We start from the raw sequence: 23,045 nt of genomic DNA on the forward strand, positions 1-23,045 counted from the left end.
ACTCACATATTCAATATTCCACCATCAATATCAAATAACACATAACTATTTTAGGCTCACATCATATAATTCAAATATTCACTTCAATTTAACACATAGCAATCAATCACATAAAATATGTAAAATTAAAAGTGTGATTTATACACACCTGATTAAGATAGGTAAACTACTCAAAAGCTCGATTCCTTCTCTTCGTTTATCAGTCTCATATATATAGTTGTTGCTTCAAAAGTCTAAATATTTTACTCCGTACCTTCCTCAAATTCCCCCTCTTTTATTCTCATGAAAAAAAATAACAATATATATACTCTACAGTCCTAAAACATGTCAACTGCAAAACTAGGTGACTCACTTATTATTTGTTATATTTTTATAAGGAAAACACGTATAAGTGAGTAACTAAAAACGTGTAATTTTGTAAACACTTGAGCTGCAAACTAATGCATGAAAATACTCATTTTCTATGCCACGTACGTATGCATATTTGTTTAATATTATAACCTTAGTCTATCCCAAACAAAATATATAAATGTGTAAAGTACGTACATAATAGTAGTACTATATTATCTCGTGCACATATACACACATTACTACACGTACACATGCATACAAATTTAATTTAGCTATCAAAAATTCACGTACAAATACACACTTATACATATAACACATAATTATCCAAATAACATAAAAAAAATATGCAATGATAAATAAATCAATAAAATATTTAAATAGGCAAAATGATGCATGTTTTAGGTCATGGATGTCACACAGGAAGTGTGCCGACGGCATGGGAAGAGACATGTTCGTCGCTGCGCTCTTGCCGACGGCATGGGAAGAGACATGCTCGTCGTTGCGCTCTTGCCGACAGTACGGACGTGCTCTTGTCGACGAGCAGATGACGTGGCATTTTCTAGTTGACCAACGGCAATGCCGCTGGATTTTCTTTTTATTTTTTTGAAAAAAAAAGTTCGGAAACTCTAAAATTTCAGATTTAAATATAAAAAATTTCCCACTTCCTAATAAAATATATCCAGTGTTTTCGCTTTTAATTTATTTTTTCATTATTTTTACCCCAAAATTCACATTTTCATCTACAAATACCTCCACTCAATCCAAAAAATCACACTACACCAAACAACTCTCTTTAAATTTCCACGGATATAATTTTTTATTTTTAGGATTTTAGTTATGTAATTTTTAATTTTTTTAATAATTTATAATAGTGTTTCGAGCATTTTGAATGCATTTCAATATTATGAAAATATTTTTCGTAATTAAAATATTTAAATTGAATAATAAAATAATGGGATCCATGAATAGTATAAGAGCATGCATTGCGGAAGAGCACAGATGTGGGTGTTGTGTTCTTACGGAAGAATAGGGAATTAAAAATGAATAAATGTATGTTTAGGTCTACATCCGCATTCTTGCGCAAGAGTATGAACGTGGAATAATATCAAAGTTCTAAATCTAGGAGACAGAAAATAGTCCAACTTTGAAAATTTTGAAGAGCTAGGAACACTATTTGTCTCATTATTTTATTTTCATGTTTATATTCAAATGTATATGTAGTATACATCTAATGCATATTTATTGTTCATGCAATATACTACATGTATTATGATCTGATTATCCTCCATATTTAAAGAGTCGCTATTAAGTTTGATCCTGACTTTTTTAGTTTAAATCAATTCTCTGTGTATAACATGATTATATATTCATTAATTAATTAAGTTTGTTGACCTGTCTTAATATAATTACTTTATTTTTTAAAAGAGTGTTAAGATTTCTAATGACCTTTATTTATTGTATTACTATTAATTCCAGTTAGCTAGATTTCTATACAATAAAACTTTGAATAGAATATTTCATGGGGACAACATCAGCTCTTGCAAACCATGATGCGATTCTATTACTTAACGATACTAGTCATACTTGAATATTGACCATTGTTATCGAAATGTTATGGTATTGGATAATAAAAAGCGCGCACATATTGACAAGTCAAAGTAATATATTACCAACATACTCAATGTTACTTGACGATGAAATGCAACTCAGTTGTTAAGACGTTTCTCTTCTAACCAATAGGTCATGAGTCACAAAGGGGTAGTGTGACTTGCATAGATTTAGAAATGAATACTTACTGAGATCTTTAATTTAGTTTACATGGCAACACGTAAATATAGTCTATCGATCAATCTATAATATAGAAGGACTATTTATTCTATTATCAATTACTCCTATTTTTCTATGAATTGAATCAACATGATAACTGACAAATCATCTGATAAATAAATTTATTCTCACAAATGCATAAAACTAAGTTTTACAATACAAAACAGTACTATAAAATACTCCCTCCGTCCCGCTTTAGCAGTCCCATTGATTTTTCTGCACTCGTTTTGTAAAAATGATAATAAATAGTTAAAGTGGAGAAATAATAAAGTAAAAAAGAGAATAATGTAGATAAGACTCTTCTCTATATTATTCTCTTTTTTACTTTATTATTTCTCCACTTTAACTATTTATTATCATTTTTACAAAACGAGTGTAGAAAAGTCAATGAGACTGCTAAAGCGGGACGGAGGGAGTATGATTTTCAATATAAACTTTAACATTATGTCCTTTAAGACGATTTTGATATGAACTCCAGCATTATATCCTTCTATATAAATATGATTTTCAATATAAACTTTAATGTTACGTCCTTCAATACGATTTTAATATGAACTCTAACATTATATCCTTAAATTATGTTCTCCTCCAAGCCATATTTCATACTATAACCTCTCAAATAATTGGTAAATGTGACAAGCATGACCTCCGGGACTAAGAGTCTAAGGGGCTTCTTGGTATGATGAAATGGAATGTGATTTCTACTTCCATTCTATTCATTTGTTTGGTGTGATGGAATGAATGAGTGAATGGATGAAAATGCAAAGGAAATCCAATAAAATTGACATTTCATTCCAACCTCCATTCCATTCCATCATACCAAGCATGCCCTAAGATAATAGTACGAGCTAGTGTGCTAATTAACCTATACTCCTTCCGTTTATAAATAGGAGTCTCGTTTCTTTTCGATATGAATTTTAAGAAATATTAAAAAAAGTGGATGGAAGAAAGTTATTGGAATATGAGTTTCACTTGTATATATTAGTTTTAAATGATATGTGAGTGAAATGAGTTAGTTCAATGCGGGATCTCTTTACCATTTATATTAATTATGAACCAGGACTCCTATTAGCAAACAGACCAAAATGAAAAAATACTTGTATATATTAATTTTAAATGATATGTGAGTGAAATGAATTAGTTCAATGCGAGATCTCTTTACCATTTATATTAATTATGAACCAGGACTCCTATTAGCAAACAAACCAAAATGGAAAAATAGGACTTCTATTCGCAGATGGAGTTGTGAATTTAACTCAAATTCCATTTTCTATATTTTATATTTTCAACAACTATCAACATCAGAGTCAATAAGAGTTACCGAGAAAAGTCTTCAACAATTTTATATTAGCTATAGGAAAATATATTAACCAACAAACAGAAAACTCAAAATCAATAAAAAATTCATACTCCGTCTGTCCTAAACTATTATCCAAGTTTGACTCGGTACGAGTTTTTAAGAAATGTGAAGAAAAATGGATGGGAAAAATTAATTAAATGTAGGTCCCACATTTATATATTAATTTTTATAATAAATGTGAGTGTAATAAGTTAATGGAAAGTGAGGTCCATTTACCAAAAATGGCAAACTAGACAACATTTCCCGAACGGAACGGATGGAGTAGTATCATATTAGATGCAATCACTCCCATTTTCTTTGCCTCAAATGTCACACTATTCACCTCAACTGTAAACTATTTTCCTTCCCTATCATTTCATCAACGCCCTTTTCCATTTTCAAACTAAGAAAAGACTGAGTTTATCTAAAGTACATCCGTCCGCACAATGCGGCAGAATCTTATAACCCGACCTGGGCTTAATATACTACCTGAACATTTGAAGGATGTTGTATTGTACAAAAACAAACAACATGAACTAGAAAACAAGAGAAGAGTGTCTCAAACCAAACCATATGCAGCAAGTATAATTTGGCTTCTAAAACTACCGACTTACAGCATTGAGTTCGCTATCTATAAATCCCCTCAGAAAGAGGAACGCATGCTGTGTTCAGCACATCCAACACACATCTATCTTTGGGAAAGAAAATGTGCACGAGCAAGATTGTATTCTTTGCCACCAATCCAGGCACCAGTTTGCGACCAAGCTATCTCATCCCACTCCAGATTATCCTCCAAAACCTGGCCAGACCAAATACAAATTTGCAACATAAATAATAGCTTATGTTGTGGACATTTCATATCATAACCAACAATACTCTGCATAATTTTCTGAGGAAAAGGACGCCTACAGCGACAAAGAAACGGCACAAGAAGATTACCTCTACATGTTCAAGAGGCAACGGAATTCCAATACTCTGCATACTTTTCTGAGGAAGAGGACGCCTACAGCGAGACCATCGGAATATGTCTACCACAGTGCTTTCACCATCCACACCACTCCGTTCACCATTAACGGAATGCGCATTGTTAGTTTGAGGTTTTCCAGTTTCAGATCCATGTGCATGAGATGCTGTTGCAGCTTTTACTACTTTTTCTCCATTAAAGCAAAGTTCATACCTAAAAATAGCTCCATTAAATAAGATGAGATAGTGATGGTGGATAACACTGTTGTTCATCTTGAAAAACAATCAACTCATCCCTCACAACTTATAAACTGAAAAGAACATGACAGCCGTGTCAGATATACTATCACAATATTTATATATGTGCTGTCCACCCCAAGAGTCATTTCTATGATCATGCAGCATATGAATGGAAAAAAGACTTGACAAGTAATATAATAAAATCTTGTTGGTAGGGAAATCAAACTAGAAGGTAGAAAATCTAATGACATTTAATTTATTTTAACCCAAATCATGTACCTGCGAGAATGAGTCTCTACATATAGCACTTCTCCCTTCTTTAGGCGTGCAGATGTAAAGAGGGACTTTTTCAGACCCTTGTCAGCAACAGCACTAATGCTGTATTTCAACCTAAATATACCAGAAAGCAACAATAAGGGGAAAAGTCATAGGTATAAATAAAAAGTAGTACAACAATCATTATACTTCTTTTAGCCTATTAGATACTTCACCAGGAATACTTATGACACAATTGTTACCAGAACAAACAATCTTAAAAAGAAGTGTGTATATAATTTGACAGTGTTAACTTTAATTTAATTTTCCCAAGTATAATAATTTGGAACAATGCAACAAATCCAGCCATTGACAAGTACAATGCTAATCAAACAAGGCTAATAATGGTGATCATAGAAAACTTGATACACAAAGCCCTAGAAGAGTTCAAATAGTACTGCTGAAAAGCACAAACATACCAAGGCTCCATGCAGAGGTTGAACTGAATTGTTACTTCACGCACAAACCTTTGCTGGCGTAATGCATTCTGGAAAAAAAGGTGGACATTTATTTATTCTAATTTTATGTTTATTTTGGGGGCTGAGGGTTTTTTTTTAATTAAGCTACTCACAAGGACATAGAAAGTAAGGCATTCCTTAACAATAAAAAACAAAGTGTGTGCTTAGATACGACATCATGATGCAATTACCGAAGCTGCGGCTCTAGTAGTCATTGTGCGCTCCACTGCAACTGGAGCTAAAGTAGGCTCCATAGTTGATGAGTGTGTAAGACAAGGTTCAAGATCAATAATCCCACCTCCTTTCTGATACAGAAGCATACATCAATACATGCAAATAAGTTACAAGTAGGAGTATATAGCAGAGTGAGAGAGTGAGAGTGTGAGAGCAAAGGCAAACATGGAAATGCACAAAAACAACCTTTACAATGCAACACCGCTCAACACGATAACTGCAGCCAATCGCAGCACCCCATGCACGCGACCGGACATTATTCCTCAGTGTAGAATTATAACCTGACATATTTCATGAAATAGATTCAATTAAAACGCGGGTAGAACCCTCAGAGAGATAGAATAGACAAATTCACTATCTTAAATTAAACATGTTAATTTCCTCGCAACGAAAAAGATGCTGTTTAGCAAAGCAACAAATCTTCAATGGAAAAAGTACAGACCAATAAGTGCACAAATAGTAAGGTTTGCAATGACTGTAGCTGTGTATTTGTCTTTGAAAATTTACATGTATAGCACACAGAGAGAGATACTAGTCAACATAATGTGTACTGGCTTAACAAGCTTCACTAAATACTAAGTTCTATCCATCCACATTTCTTCACATAAGGAGCCTCGATGTCTATTAATTTACTTCAGGTATAACAACAGATAGTATTATATTACTATAGATAAAGTTTATGTAAATTGGGATAATGGAAGCATTAATAGGATGACAGACGATTCACTAGCCACCAGTGCTATAAGCCAGGTAAACTGTGTTATGATCAGGCAATCCATCCATCACAATTCTCCAAATCCTCAAACATACTTGCTCTCCTCAATGATACTTAATAGTGGGCATCCGCTTCCCTCTTGTCCCCATGTAATGATAATTCTATTGACCCAGTGTGAAAGAAAGTTTTACATTGACATGCATTACATTTAACTATCGAAAATTAGGACTTAAGCAAACATCTGTTTCAAGAACTATTTTTGACTGGTTATATATTGCACATACTATCTTGTGGTGGCAGCACTCTGATAGTAGCCCTTAACTCCTGAGTAGCAGATGGAGGGGGAGAAGCCGTTGGGCGACAATATCCTGTATGCATAAGAACTAAACAAGAGTGCATAATGTTAGTCAAAGTCACATCATGTACCTATGGGCTATGGTTTATACAACATACGGAAGCTGTACCCCAGTAAAAAATAAGAACAGAAAAGAAAGAAAGCTGAAATATATGTCACTGAGCATACCAGCCACCAAATCAGAATCCACTGTATACACATCAGTCCCCCAAAGCTGTCCACCTCTAACCTGCACAGGCAACATTTAGGAGCTCAGAATAATGGAATTTACGTTAGGGTAAGGATGGAATTTTCCAGGGAAATTTAGCCTCTTCATTAGTCAATGCATCATTTGATGAAGAATTTAAGCTACTAACCATTCAGTTTGTCAATCAGAGAAGATATAAAATCTGGGTGCTACCCACAGTTAGGTCCTTCAATATGAAGCCTCCCCAAACTTATTAAAGCTTGTATCTTATGCTTATACACAGTTTGAATGCATGTAGGAGGAATATAATTTACTGGTAGGCGATTCAGAAATGCAAACAGAAAGCTTAGTCTGCTTTTAATTTTGACTACAAAGCTAAAATAAAGCAGTTCATTCACAAATAATACAACAGCCAAAATATAAGAAAATCGCATAGAAGAAATGAGTTTTTAATGATTGAACTGGACAAAAGCATGAGAAATGAAGGCATAAACATCTCAGGGTTCAAAATTCTAACTAACCTGTAGTAGGAGATTCAGAAATACAAATAGAATTTATAAAGTTCAAACAGCAGTGAGTGGGGTCACAATAAGTAAGAGTAAAAGGAAATTATATAATCATCTTACCTGGCGATTAGTAGCAGTAACATGTTCTGCTGGTATGCAAATTTCTATAGTAGGTCCATTTTGAGCGCCATCACATGCTTTATCAGCTTGCAATGATTCATATTCCTTCCACAATTTTATGAGTTCTTGCATGCACTCACCAATTTTATAAACAACATAGGACACACCAGTTTTACCTGCAAATGGAAATCATAAATTCCAGATAGGCACTACGATGCAACAGGAAATTTCATAGAAAATCATAAAGAGTGCAACATGGTATATTCAAATTTCAATAGCATATGTAGTATTGAAACAGCATGAGAAAAAAGCAAATATCCAGAGGAAACTTGTGCTATTTGAGGTGCCAGCCTCCGACTATTCAAGATACAATGAAATTACTGCTTTATAGAATCCAAGGAAAGCCAAATTCAAGCGAAATTAACACTACTGCTGAATGGGATCAGCTTATCAAGGAGTTCTTATCGTCCTGTCATTCATGAAGTACTCATCTAACAGAAAATGAAAAGCAAACCAGAAATCCAAGTCAATTGTGCAAATGGAACGTTAACAATCATCCAGTCCTATTTGAGCATTACCTTGTGACCTGCACAAAGGTCAAAACAAACCAAACAAAACAGAAAAAAGTTAGGAACATCACTGCAAGAGAAGCAAAACAAGAAAATTAAGTCTTGGTGCATCACAGCATTAAACTGTAGATACATGTTATGATTAATCAGGGGAACTTATAATAAGCAAAATGCAAAATGCAAGTAAAACAAATCACCATGCTACTCAATTACTCATGCTTAATCAAATCATCAAAGTTTATATAATGTGCAGAATTGCATGGGCTAATCATCATCTGACCAATCAGAGAAGGGATGGACAGAATATTAGAGCGATGTAGGATCCAATAGTAAATTCTGTCTTTTCTCCAGGAAGGGGTTTATATCATTTTAATCTATAAAAATGAAGTACAAGCTGTCTTATTTTGGGTGGTCGGGGAGCAGGGGGTCTCTACAACTAACCAAACAATATTAAGGAAAGCATAAAAATGCTTCGGGATATATTTCTTTTATCTTGAATGTTTCTGTAGTTAGTTGAATGCAACTCAATTCTAACCAAAAATTCCCTAAAAGAAGGCAATCGGGAGCACAAATTCTTTGTTAATAAAAAAAATGACCATGAATTTATCTCGCTATTTTTACCTATGAATATCTTATCTTTTATGCAACTTATCTAACAAACAATGTTCCACTCACACTCATTCCCCTCTCCGATGATTTGACAGTGGGGAGCTGCTGAATTTTAAGATCACAATACCATCAATTCTCTCCCTCCCTTTCAGACATCCCACATCCCAGACAAAGTGCATAAGCATACATTACAAAAATTCTATCAGGCCGATTTCGTACAAACAAATATGGAATTAATCTAATTTAGGTAAAGAAGATCAAATCAACTTACCGGAACATATGTTAACCCTGAGAAGAAGAAACTTTTTGATAGAAAGCGAAAGAGAGTTCAATGAAATTTCTGACAAGGAAAATGCCAAGCCTATTTTACTTTCTTCGAGACCCGAAATATTTTCATTTGATTTGATCATTAGATTTGGGTTTAAATTGACGGTCATAATCACTGAATGGGAAAAAGAAAAGAATTACTTAACTTTATTAAAGAATAAAGAGTTACTAAAACTGAACACTGGTCAAAAGAAAAGAGTTGTTTAACTATATTAAAGAATTACTAAAACTGAACACTGGTCATTTAGCGCGTATAAATGCTTCTTCATTCTGATCTAAAATTCACGCCCAGCACGGCCCCTCTGAATTACACAGCCCAAACATGTAAGAGTTAAATCAACTGCATATGTTAGCATGACTATCGTAGCATATATACATATATAGGGTACGGTTCTTATAAAAACATCTCATTGTGATAACTGCGAGAAAACTCTTGCACTGAACCTATTAAGCAATTAGCAATATTTGCTGAGTGTAGCATTCATTTATAGGTTCAGTGCAACCGTTCTCATATATATAGGTTTTGATGAATCAATACATCCAATGGGTCCTTTCGTCATATCCCAATCCATATCAGGTTTGATGTCTGCTTGATCTTAAAAAATTTGATGATAGTATAGGTTTATTTCCATGGCATCAACTCTTGAATAATATAACTCAGTTAGTATCAAAATAATTGACAAAGTGGCATGAGTCTAGGAGTAAGACTTTGACACAATAGTCTATTAAATATTAGGGCCTCCACACAACTCCAACCAACAATGACTGGCCTCATTTTTGGCAGTATCACTTCTACCACAACTTTAATTTACTAACAGAAAAGGTCCACGTAGCACTCGGAATTCATTTTATCCCCACTTTTACCTTCAGATTCCTTCCCCTATATCATGTTTCATCATAAAATAATTGATAATTTATTTCATTTAATTGAAATAATATTTCATCATTAATAGGTAACCCTAGAGTAATAAGCAGAAACCAAAATACTTTAAGTTAGCATTTGTAATAAGCATATTGGAAATAGTCAATGAATGAAAAACTTAATTATAACATTCATTTTAAAAAATAATCTTAGAGGGGCTGGTAATGGTTTACAGCAAAGGACTCAATTCAGTGCATAAGCAAATATGATGCAGACATGCAGTACATGGAGATGTCCTTATTATCATACTAGATTTCATGCATAAAGTGTTGATTGGATTCTATACAATTAGAAAAAAACAACTTTTAGATGAAAATAGACACAGATAAGAAGTTTGGCAATTTTTCTTTTTCGCTCATCCACAGTGGAAGCTCCCCCCAAGGGCTATAATTTTTTACTCTTCCTTACAACTCCAATACCATATATGGATATATAAACATATGAGAAGCATTAATGGTTCATATACCAATCAGATGGAAAAAATATGCGCTAAACTTAAAATGGTGATTTTTCTCAAAAGCTCCCACTTTCATGTAACAAATGCACTCAGAATTTAAAGCTGTCACAGCGGAAAGGGAAAGATAATAAAACCATACCCTTCATTATCATTGGCACCAGATCTAAATCTCGAATCACGATTCCCCAATTGAGGACTACCTCTCGGCCGCAGCATTCTTTTTCTCTGCTGAACCCCACAATTGAAAACTTCTCTTTCCCGTTCAGTGCCTCCTTCAACATGCATACTGTCTTCTAGATCTTTTTCATTATACCTATTGCGTTTATCAGGTCTATCTGATTCTAAATCAACATCTCTTTCCTTCTTTTTCTCTCTTGCCTCCCTTTCAACATTTTTCCAGTTATCATGATCTTTCTTCATTGGTTCTAAAGTGGAGTTTTCCTGTTCACTAGATTTTCCTGGAATTTCTATGAGCTCCTTCTCATTGTGAGGAGGAGCCTCTTTGTCCGACCCATTCCATAACTCCTTCTTCACATTATCTTTTTCATTCAATTTTTCCTTCTCTTTATGAGGGTCTTTCTTTTCAATTCCCCGCCTCTCAGACTCTCTTTCCTCCCTTCCCATATCTTTATTTTCATTACTGTTATTAGCATGCTGCACGGTGTTCCGTCGATCACTTCTTTCTTTATCTCTTTCCCCTAAATCCCAGTGTTTCACTTCTTTCCGCTTTCTATCTTTTTCCTTAAACTTGTCATCAACTTTTGTATCGACCTTGTTCTCCCCAACTGCTTCACGAGCTTCAGCAAAGTCCTTGTCATCAACATGTGAACCTTCCTTACCAGCATCGACTGGGCCATGCAAGCTACTTCTGGATGTTTGCCAGGTTTCAACGTTTCCTCCTGGGACATCAGGATATTGTTTCAGACGGTGTTGTTCTTTCACATCTTTCCAATTCAACTGGCTGCTGGATCCAGTATAACCATCCTTATCTAGCTTCTCATTGCCCTTAGGTTCAGAATATGTGTCTCTTTCATGTTTTGATTCTTTACTATCATCACCTCTGCTATCATATTTATCAGATTTGGCAGTCTGCGGCAACTCCCTGGACTCAGGCTTCATGTTGCGATTCTCAACCTTACTCTCCTTGGTGCTGTCCTTAGAATCCCGGAACTCCATCCTGGTCTCTGAACCAACATGATCAGAGTGTGAATCATTTGGTGTCGGCACCCTGAATAACATATTAGGAAGCAACGGAGATCTCCGCTCTGCATCACGAGACTCATTGTTACGCGGTGCAATCTTAGGCATGCGACCTTCCTGGCCCACGTCATAGGGAGCATGGTAGTCATGCCTGGACGACACAACAACCTTCCCACCTGTACCAGAATATGTTCCCTGGTCATCATGTGGATACTTTGAAACAGAGGGGTGACCGTGATTGACACTACCACCAGTATTGCTGCTGCTGCCATTGCCCCCATCTTCATGGGGCCTTCTATTAGGAGTTCCACTCATATTTCAATCAAATAAAAAACCTAAATTAAAAAGAAAAGCACATAGTTAGAGTAATTGACAGCTGACACATGCATTAAAGTAAAATATTAGCCACAGTCTCCGATGAGCCCATAAATTCCACCATATCTTTTCATAGGAATCCAGCTTTTACGGATTTGCTGAGAAACACGGTGAGAACCTTCAACCAATTACTTTCGAAAACATAGGACAAAGAGGAAAATTGTAAAGCACGAATTTTAGGAAAAGATGCTTCAATTGGAAGAATGTTAATCGAATTAAAAAGTAGTGATCGGAGCAAGTTTGAGAAATTTAGCGGCGAGTAGCAAGGCAGGGTCTTCAACCAATTATATACAAAATCAAGTTAGGATCCATGGAAACAGTAATGCAATTACAACTTTGAAGCAAAAACGGTATGCGTATTCAAAATTGTGCATTGAAACGATAAGGAAATGAGTAAATTTAGGTAAAACTTACCTCCGTAGTGGCGATTTGGGGACGTAGAAGGGAGTGGGTTTCTGCTTTTTCTTACTCTTATATATTGGGTGGTTTCTTCGCAAGATTAAATGAGATTGCCCAAAAATGGAGTCGGTTGTAAATACGGAGTACTAATAAAAGTGAATAAATTAAATAATAGTAATAAGTAAATACCTTCATCCCAATCAAATAATCTACTTTTCCAAAATCTCCGTACTTACAATAAGATTTATTTCGTCCTTTCATTATCGATACTTTCACCTGAATCTCGTTACATTAAAAAAATTGTTTCTTAATTTTGAAAATATGCTTTCAGAAAATGATATTTAGTGAGTTACAATCTTAGATTGAAAAGAAATAAAAAAAATAAAATATACTATAGTAAAATATAAAATTTAAAAGATAATAAAGATAAAAGTTAATTACGTATATATATATAGGGTGTTGTTAGGTTGAGATTATTTAGCTAAATTGAGAAATGAGATGCAATATGGGCCACTAATCCACAAGATTAACAAAATGTCAACAAATACCACATTATGTCAAAAAGGGGTATAATTGTCTTTTCATTAAATTGTGTTTGAAATCATTTTCTAAAATCCTCTCTAAAATTCTAGCTACAAAGTCTTCAAATCTTCAACATTCAAATATTCAAATCTTCAAATCTTCAACATTCATATCTTCAAATCTTCAACATTCAAATCTTCAAATCTTCAAATCTTCAATATTCATATCTTCAAATCTTCAAATCTTCAAATCTTCAATATTCATATCTTCAAATCTTCAAATCTTCAACATTCATATCTTCAAATCTTCAACATTCATATCTTCAAATCTTCAACTCTTCAACATTCAAATCTTCAAATCTTCAAATCTTCAACATTCATATCTTCAAATCTTCAAATCTTCAACATTCATATCTTCAAATCTTCAAATCTTCAACATTTATATCTTCAAATCTTCAAATCTTCAACATTCAAATGTTCAAATCTTTGAATCTTCAAATCTTCAACATTCAAATCTTCAAATCTCTTCAATATTCAAATCATCAAATCTTCAAATCTTCAACATTCAATAAAATAACACTTATAATTCACATATCAATACCGAGAATATCGAATATCAACAACTGGTATTAAAATGTCAACAACTAACAAATAACACTTACAATTCACATATCAATACCGAGAATATCGAATGTCAACAACTCGTATTAAAATGTCAACAACTAACAAATAACACTTACAATTCACATATCAATACCGAGAATATCGAATGTCAACAACACGTATTAAAATGTCAACAACTAAAAAACAACACTTACAATTCACATATCAATACCGAGAATATCGAATGTCAACAACTCGTATTAAAATGTCAACAACTAACAAATAACACTTACTATTCACATGTCAATATCGAGAATATCGAATGTCAACAACAAACAAATAACACTTATAATTCACATATCAATAGCGAGAATATCGAATGTCAACAACAAACATTATTTATGTCAACTACAATGTCAACAACAAACTTTATTTATGTCAACTACGATGTCAACTATTATGTCAACAACAAATATTTTCATGTCAACGACGTATATTGTTTATGTCAACAGCAATGTTTTTCTTATAATTCATGTCAACAATAATGTTTTACATATAATTTATGTCAACAACATTTTTCATAAAAATTATACCAACGATCTATATAATTCATGTCAACAACAAACGTTATTATGTCAACAAGCTATATAATTCATGTAAAAAATAAACATTTTCATGTCAACAACTTATATAATTTATGTCAACAATACTATTTTAGGCAATATCACAAACACCTTATCTACACAACTAAAAAATTCCAGCAACATAATCGAATTAAAAACTGCATCCATATATTTCACAAATTTCATCGTACAATTAAACACACGCAAATTTAAATCTACAAATATTGACAAACACCAAACCCAGCATGGCTCCGAACAAATACACAAAAAATACAACCTAAACTCAACCCTTCTCACCATCACCCACAGCTCCATCTCATCCACAACTCCCACACCTTCCACAACATGACTCCCCACATCTTTCTCCACCACCAATCACACTATTTCTATTCAATTTTTACAGTGAACAAACACTTCATTTATTGCTCAACATATGAACACAACAATCACTTATTATCTCTTTGCATCATCAACAATCATATACACAATAATTAATGTCAACCACAAATATTTTCATGTCAACAACCTATATTATTTATGTCAACAACAACGTTTTACGCATATCAACAACAATGTTTTACATATAACTCATGCCAACAATATTTTTCATAATATTTGTGTCAACGACTTATATAATTCATGTCAACAACAAACGTTATTATGTCAACGAGCAAATGCAAGTGATTTACGAAGCAGATTTGAGAGGCATAAATCGAATTAAATAAAAAATTGCAAGATCTGTGCTGAAGTCGCGAGATAAAAGCGAAATTCAGCATTGAAATGAGCAGAAATCAGTATTTTCAGATTTTTTCCCAAATGTTCAAGCATTTTGATAAAAACAGCGAAAATCGTGAAGATGAACCTCAAAATAGTCGACTTTTACACATAGCTCCGGCGAAAAAACAGAGGTAGCAATTTCTCTCACTAAAAATCAGTTCACATCCAACACAATTGATAATGCAAAGCTTAATACCTCCAAATCCATACTCGAATCAACAATTAAGCTTCCGGCGAAGCGACGGCGTGAGAAGCGAAGCTGTTCGGAGCTTCGTACAGCAGGAGCGGCGAAGCACGGTGAACAGCGGCGGCGTTAAACCGCGCGCGAGAGAGAGAGGGGGCTTGTCTGGAGGCGTCGAGGATTTTCCTTTGATTGTATTTCGAGGATTTCCTTCGGATTGGATCCGGCGGAGCTGGATTTGTCGCCAGAATTCGGCCACCTCGCCTCCTCCTCTTTCCGCCACCGTCCACATCATGATCCTCCGCCTTCGCCGCACTGATCTCTATCTCCAGTTTCGCCTTCTCCGCATCGTCTTCTCCGAGCTTCGATTTCAGCTCGCAGATATGCTCAATTCAACACAAATTCAAAAATTGAAGCTCAGTTTTCCCTGCCGCCGTCCAGATCCTGATCGTCCGCCTCCGCCGCGCCGATCTTGATCTCCAGTTTCGCCTTCTCCGCATCGTCTTCTCCGAGCTTCGATTTCAGCTCGCGGATCTGCTCAATTCAACACAAATTCAAAAACTGAAGCTAAGGTTCGTGAGATGGAGATCTTCGTGTAATTGAGAAGAGGATGAATCTAAACCCCTTTCCTAACTAAAACATGGAATTTGACAACTAACAAATAACACTTAAAATTCACATATCAATATCGAGAATATCAAATGTCAACAACTCGTATTAAAATGTCAACAACTAAAAAATAACACTTATAAATCACATATCAATACCGAGAATATCGAATGTCAACAACTCGTATTAAAATGTCAACAACTAAAAAATAACACTTATAATTCACATATCAATGCCGAGATTATCAAATGTCAACAATTCGAATTAAAATAGCTTAAACCAAAGTAAAGTCGACACTGATATTTTTGTTTTTCGAATTAAGAAATAGCTTAATTAGAAAAAAAAATCATGGAAAAAGTTTAACAAACTGTATAGAATAGTAGAATACCAATAGTTTAAACAAACAAAAGTCAAACCTAGCTAAGAATAGCAATTTAGAAAACTTCCAAAATGACTGTAGATTGAATGAAAATGATTCTAAATGACCTGTGATGATTCAATAAACATGAGCTCAGTAAAATTTAGATATAAAATGAAAATAGTTAAAAAACTGTGAAATTAAACAGAGCAATAACTTCAAGTGAACTGAACTAGAGAGCTACGCTCTACTTCAAAATTAGCTTCCAATAACAAAAAATAAAATTATTTTAGTAGCACGTTTCCAGTAAGCATCAACAAATCAACATACAAATTTGATATTGTACGAAAATAAATAGAATTCCGATCGCGATCACCTGGTGCTGGTAATTCCAGTAGCTGTTGGATCCAGCGAACAGGACAGCCCACCGAGTCCCCTCGGAGTCGTCGGCGCTCAAATCCTCCTCGCTCTCCTCACACTCTCCGCGTTTTTCCTCTCGCTCCACGCCGCGGCCGATTCGGATCTGTCGAGGTCTCTGCTCCAGAATTCAGAACCGGAGAGAATAGGTGCGGATCCTCCGTCGGAGGCGGAGGCACCGGCGGTGTGGGAGAGCAGGAAGATCGGGAAGCACCACCGCTCGTCGGACAGATCGGTAGCAGTTTGAACGTAATCCGCCGAATTTTGCGCCGCTGGAGCCTCGGAGCAGCCGCGGCGGAGGCCATGTAGTGTTGATTTTGGTCGCCGTTGAACGGATTGTGAGGATCCGATGGCTGATAGAGCTGCACCACAGCTCTGCCGTTGAGATCCAAGGTGAATTCGGTCATGCTCGTAGTCCTCTTCATCGGCGGCCGACCTCTCTTCCCCACCATCATGTCTACTCTAGAAGCTTCCTCTTACAGATTTATGATTCAATCTAGGCGATTTGCGAAAGTTAGGGAGAGTGCAGAGAAGGGGAAGGTTAGGGAAGATAACAAAGAGCCAGAAACGACGACGGATTTGACGGCGACGAAATGGAGGGGAGAAGTTGCTGCTCTTTGTTTTCAATTGGGTTTAAACAAAATTACCATTATGCCCTTTTATAATTAATTAATCTAAAAATATTTATTGTGTGGCAAAATCTGGACCACTCATTTAATAAAAATGAGTGGCTGATATTGCATCTCATTTCTCAATTAGCCTAAATAATCTCAATTGATCACAATCCTATATATATATATATTGATTTTTGCGTCAGAGGGTCAAAATTAGAATACGATTAAGTACAACTAGTAGTATCTTAATAGTCAATATGTTCGGTCCCGGTGGCGCACACCCGAACTCCACATTAGTATGATATTGTCCACTTTAGGCAAAAGCCTTCACGGTTTTACTTCTGGGGTATTCCCCAAAAGGTCTCATACTAATGGAGTTGGGGTAGCCCATTTATACACTTGCAGGTCTTGTTCATTCTCCAATGTGGGAATTGTTTGTCCTCACAATCCTCCCGTCAAACCAAGACCCCACCAGACCAAGACCACATGTGTGCCTCATGTTACAGGTCACCCGGTCACCGGTCACCACAGGTCTTGGTCGAGCTCACGCAGAGACATTGGAGAACTTGCAAGCGCAACCACCGAACCCGAGCCACATAGGCTCAGCCCTGAACCAGGGCTTTGATACCACTGTAGGGATCAGATTAGGTGCGGATTCACTAATTACCAAGACCTCTTTGTTCTTCATTAAGGGAGCTCAGTCAAACTCCAACCACGCGACTGATATGTACCACAGATTACAAAGGAGAATCCCTCACAACTATTACAATTACAAAGTAACTAGTTCTAGCTAGGGTTCTTGAGTAACCTTGACTTCTTAATACACCTACACACTCAAGAAGATTGGTAGTATAACAACACAAGATCCTTGCGGATCTTAAACAACAACTAACAAGGGAAGTAAAGAGAAACAGAATAGATCACAGAATATGGCTCAGAGCCCGCCACATAGCCCAGATCTATTCAACTAGAACCAAATCCAAGGGAGCACCGATGAATCGACTGGAGTCTACCCTCGCACCGTCAATACCTTCACCACACAGCCCCTTCACACCGGATTAGGTTACTGAAACCCCTCAGAACAGAAACCCTAGTTCTCACACCAACAAGCAACCGAAGCAGTTGCCTTCCAAACAACTCAGCACTCGAATATTCACACAAGAATGGCGAATAATCTCAAGGAATCAACCGGAGAAGCAATCGGAGATGTAGAGAGAAGATGGAGAGTCTCAGAGAGTAGAGAGAGAGTGTATCGAATGAGAGAATACAAACCGGCTCACATCTCACATAAACAAACACACATTAACAAACCCTCAACCCAACGACTGAGAATCATAATCCGGGTGAAGGGAACACGTGGCAGAAATCCAGCGGCCTCACTTAAGTGATTGGGCTTCTGGGCTAAGTCCAGTAAGGATAAAAGCCCAGACACAAATTAAATCAAGCCCAAAGAATAATGGTCCACATTAATTCAACACAATATAGTAAGTATTTCATCCCAAAATATAAAAATTATATTGGCAATTACTTCTATAATTTTTTAAAACAATGATCTATTATTAAAAAAGGATATTGGTCTCTAAAAACCATGAACTTTGAGCAAATTTTGGTATTTATCATGAACTTTAAAATTGGTCTAAAAAATCACAAACTTTACCTTTTGTTTGTTATTTCTCATGGCATGTCAATCATCATGATTCATATCTAACCAATTTCCATGCAATTTTTATCCTACTTGGCACTGCTAAATCAACGTGATTTTCTACGTTGCATTTTATCTTATTTATCACGAACTTAAAAAGTAATCTAAAATATCATAAACATTTCATAGTTGTCCACGTATAATAAGATTTTTGCCAAAGATATCTTATTTGGGCTGCCATGGGAAATAACATATAAAAAGTAAAGTTTGTGATTTTTTTGATCAATTTTAAAGTTCGTGGGAAATACCAAAATTTGCTCAAAGTTCATGATTTTAGGGACCAATTTCCCTATTAAAAGCAACAAAGTGATTCATATTATTATTAGATTAGATTTATTACATTCGTTCCAAAAAAAAAATAAGGACATTTGCGACGACACGAGAATAAGTGCATAATTTGTAAAGTAAAAAAGATGTAGATAATGAAAGTTAAAATAGTGTTAATGGCTAGTCAGACTCACACTATTATTAGTGGGTCATAATGATATAAACTATAAATAAATTAATATACATGTGTATTGAGTTTAGTAGAACTTTTCATAAATATAAATGAGATATTTTTACAGAACGGACGAAAAATGAAAGTGTCCTTATTTTTATGGGACGGAGGGAGTACTAAAATTTTGAGAATTTAGCTTTAAATATTATTTGGTGTTTTAATTATCATGAATTGATTATCCAGCTGAGATTGATGGTATCATTAAAGCTTTGACTCAAATAATTAGGGGTAGGTCTGTACGGTATACCGTACCGAGAACGTCATACCTTATACCTTACCTAAAAAATATAGTATGAATATCAAACTGATACCGTACCGAATTTTCGGTATACCGCAACTAACAGTGATTATATCATTAAATTTTAATTGCCAATTCAATTTTGACTCAAATAAATAATACTCCCTCTGTCCCACAATAAGAATCACATTTTCCCATTTCGGTCTGTCCCATAATAAGAGTCACATTTCACTTTTACCATAAATGGTAAGTAGGTTCCACATTCCACTAACTCACTTAATTCACATTCTATTATAAAACCAATTTTAAAAAGTGGACATCATATTCTACTAACTTTTCCAACCCTCTATTCTTTATATTTCTTAAAATCCATGCCAACACCAAATATGACTCCTATTGTGGGACAGTGGTTCACGTGTAGATTGAAATAGATGGGGTTCATGCACTTGATCGAGATAAATCTGTCAACGGATCAAGTAAGCTACTAACTCGTCATTGGGTGTGCAAACTGAGAGACTCAAGGCTTTCAAGACCTTAACCCACAAAATAATGAATTAGTACAGAGAAGTAAGGGTCGAACCCACAGAGATGGAAACGTGTCGAGTCGTGTTTGGGACATTTGGGAAACTTTAGCTGCTGCCACGCTTCACAGTGGGTTAAGATTTAATCTATGAAACTGAACTGATCAAGTCTCGAAGCCTAACGGATCAACTAAACTAAACAAGCACAAAACAAAGGCATATTAAACTGATCAACTGGACTGACACACTAAAAGTGCTTCTGCAAAAAGTAAGCGGGACCACTGCAAATTACGACGCACTACAATAAAGCTACAACAATGAAAAAAGTGACAAACATGGTTATGCTAACGAACTACAGCCTTCTTCTTCTTCAATCAACCAAAAGTAAATTAACTAAGCAACTACAGCAGATCTGAATAGAGTATCTAGCATAAAACAGGAAACAAAACAAATCTAAACCAGATCCATGCAATTCAAGCGAAAAGACAATAGATCGACAGTAAACAACTCCTGCACCATGCAAACTGACTTCTCAAACTTAGATCCAAATGTAAACTAACCAAAATCAGGCAGATCTAAATAGCTAACACAAATTGGAACAGTATGTAACAATCAACAAAAATCAAACAGAACTAAATCCAAACAAAACAAACTCCAACTCAGAAAACATCAGATCCTAAGCAGCGTCCATCAAAATCTCCAGTTCATAAACAAACTGAAGGGACTGGCAGCGGAAGCGCTCACATAAATCAATTACGGATAATTCAGATCTATTTAGCGGATTATTTAGACAAATTCTATTCGCGTAATTATCACATGTATCATGCTCATAACTCAAATAATAACATGCTTTAAATTAATTGAAACCTAAAACATGCTTTTCTAAGGTTCAGCCATTATACCTTGATGATTCTCCAAAGAATCGAAGATGGCTAGCACCTTCTCCACGTGAAGATCTTCTAGTACAAAACCACGGATCTTCTGACTGGTTCGCGAACTGTGAACTGATATCAGGGTGGGCTGATCTCACCAGCGCACTAGGACTTAAATAGAGAAGACAGAAATCCTTTCCCACGGAGGAGAAGAATTCGACCACTACTAGGAATAGGGGGGGCCGAAAATTTTGAATAAAAATTAAGTGTATTTTCTGTCTCCTTTATTCTCCTATTTATAATAAGTCACATATTGGGCCCAGACAGGGATCTATGGAAGGCTTTGGATATGGGCTCCTCCAATTAGCTTTTTACTAATTAAATTAAACCCAATTTAATATATGCTTAAAATTGGAATATTACGAGCAGCCACTACAGAAGTAATACTGCACTCCCCATCCAAATCCGAAATTACAAGTACTTTGGGTTTCCAATACTTTATATTTATTTCCCGCGCTTAAGATAGAAACATCCATTAATTAATTATTGTATGCTATGGACTTAATTAATTAATATCTTATTTATTCCAAGAGAGGACTCAGCAAGAAAATCTTATTTATTATTCATAGAGTAATTAAACTCCAACTAGCTAGGTTCCGAATAATAAAACCTTATTTCAAGCTTCTCTTGAGGATGTTATCAAACGAGACTCACCTCGCGCACGATTCAACATAATAGCAATCCTAGCACCGCTAGATATTAATCACCACTACCCAATATACCAGGCTTATTGGGTTGTGAAAAACCCGCACCATTTGGTAAGTCAAAGTAGTGCATAATCAATACCGTATGCTCAATGCTAACGTACATTGATTGAGATATAATTTACGAGACCTCGTCTTTCAGTATATAGCATAAAGACTGTCTCGCTGTTAGATCCATTCAGTGCTATACCACACCAACGTCATCTTATTTCAGTAAGGCTTAGAAATAATCGGACTGACATTGCAACCTTTCCCGATAGGTAGTCTAAGCCTATCTAGGTTGTGAAATTATTCTTTTTCTTTGTTTAGAACTGACCGTGTTACCTTAAAGTGGACGACGCCCACAACCGGTCTACTAAAACAAAGACTTAGACTTTGTTAAGTTACTTATACATTTAAATATGCAATAAACATCCATTAAATGTAAAACATAACAACATTATGACAAAAATAATCTGTTTATTCATTTGGAAAATAAAATAAGAGTTTTAACAGTATTCAATCACTCGAAAGATGATTTCTAGTATACAAATTCTAACAATCTCCCACTTATACTCAAAACAGCTTTCGAGTATACAAAAAAAATGTGCACTACCTCTAATTCTCCCACTTATACTGAAAGCGAGTTGAGGTCTCGAGCGAGTCGAACTCCCATTCCTTCTACATGGCGCTCGAACGGTTTGACCGCCAATGCCTTAGTAAAAGGATCTGCCAGGTTGTTCTCTGACGCAATCTTGACCACTTGTATGTCTCCTCTCTGCACTATATCTCTGATGATATGATACTTCCTCTCAATGTATTTGCTCGCTTTGTGAGCTCTTGGTTCCTTCGAATTAGCCACAGCACCAGAATTGTCACAGTAAATGATGATGCTCTTGGGCAGATTCGTAACCACACCTAAGTCCATAAGGAAGTTCTTGAGCCATACAGCCTCCTTTGCAGCCTCCGAAGCGGCCACATATTCGGCTTCCATGGTAGAGTTTGCAATGCATTTCTGCTTTACACTCTTCCAAATTACGGCTCCACCTCCTAAGGTAAACACATAACCAGAAGTAGATTTCCTCGAGTCCTGATCAGCTTGAAAGTCTGAATCAGTATATCCCAAAGGACATAGCTCGCCTGCTTTGTAAACTAGAACATAGTCCTTAGTCCGTTTAAGGTACTTGAGTATGTTCTTTACTGCAGTCCAATGTCCTTGGCCAGGATTAGATTGATATCTTGCTACCATGCCAGCAGCAAAGCAAATATCAGGTCTTGTACAAAGCATAGCATACATGA

General features: G+C 35.5%; 1 protein-coding gene across 1 annotated transcript; it reads right to left on the bottom strand.

Annotated features, from left to right (window-relative positions):
* Window positions 1-3,891: 3,891 nt before the first annotated feature.
* On the bottom strand, window positions 3,892-12,620 carry LOC125215738 (zinc finger CCCH domain protein). Its single transcript, XM_048117272.2, has 12 exons — window positions 12,484-12,620; window positions 10,634-12,029; window positions 8,189-8,196; window positions 7,611-7,786; window positions 6,966-7,026; window positions 6,727-6,825; window positions 5,914-6,008; window positions 5,685-5,798; window positions 5,455-5,522; window positions 5,000-5,110; window positions 4,457-4,694; window positions 3,892-4,316 (listed from the first exon to the last, which is right to left on the bottom strand). The coding sequence occupies exons 2-12, from the start codon at window positions 12,007-12,009 to the stop codon at window positions 4,206-4,208; spliced, it is 2,457 nt and encodes an 818-aa protein (XP_047973229.1). The 5' UTR covers window positions 12,010-12,029; window positions 12,484-12,620; the 3' UTR covers window positions 3,892-4,205.
* Between the last annotated feature and the right edge of the window lie 10,425 nt (window positions 12,621-23,045).

Source organism: Salvia hispanica, chromosome 2, assembly GCF_029641045.1.
Source record: "Salvia hispanica isolate PSC_SH4W2 chromosome 2, Shi_PSC_v1, whole genome shotgun sequence".
Lineage (NCBI taxonomy): Eukaryota > Viridiplantae > Streptophyta > Magnoliopsida > Lamiales > Lamiaceae > Salvia > Salvia hispanica.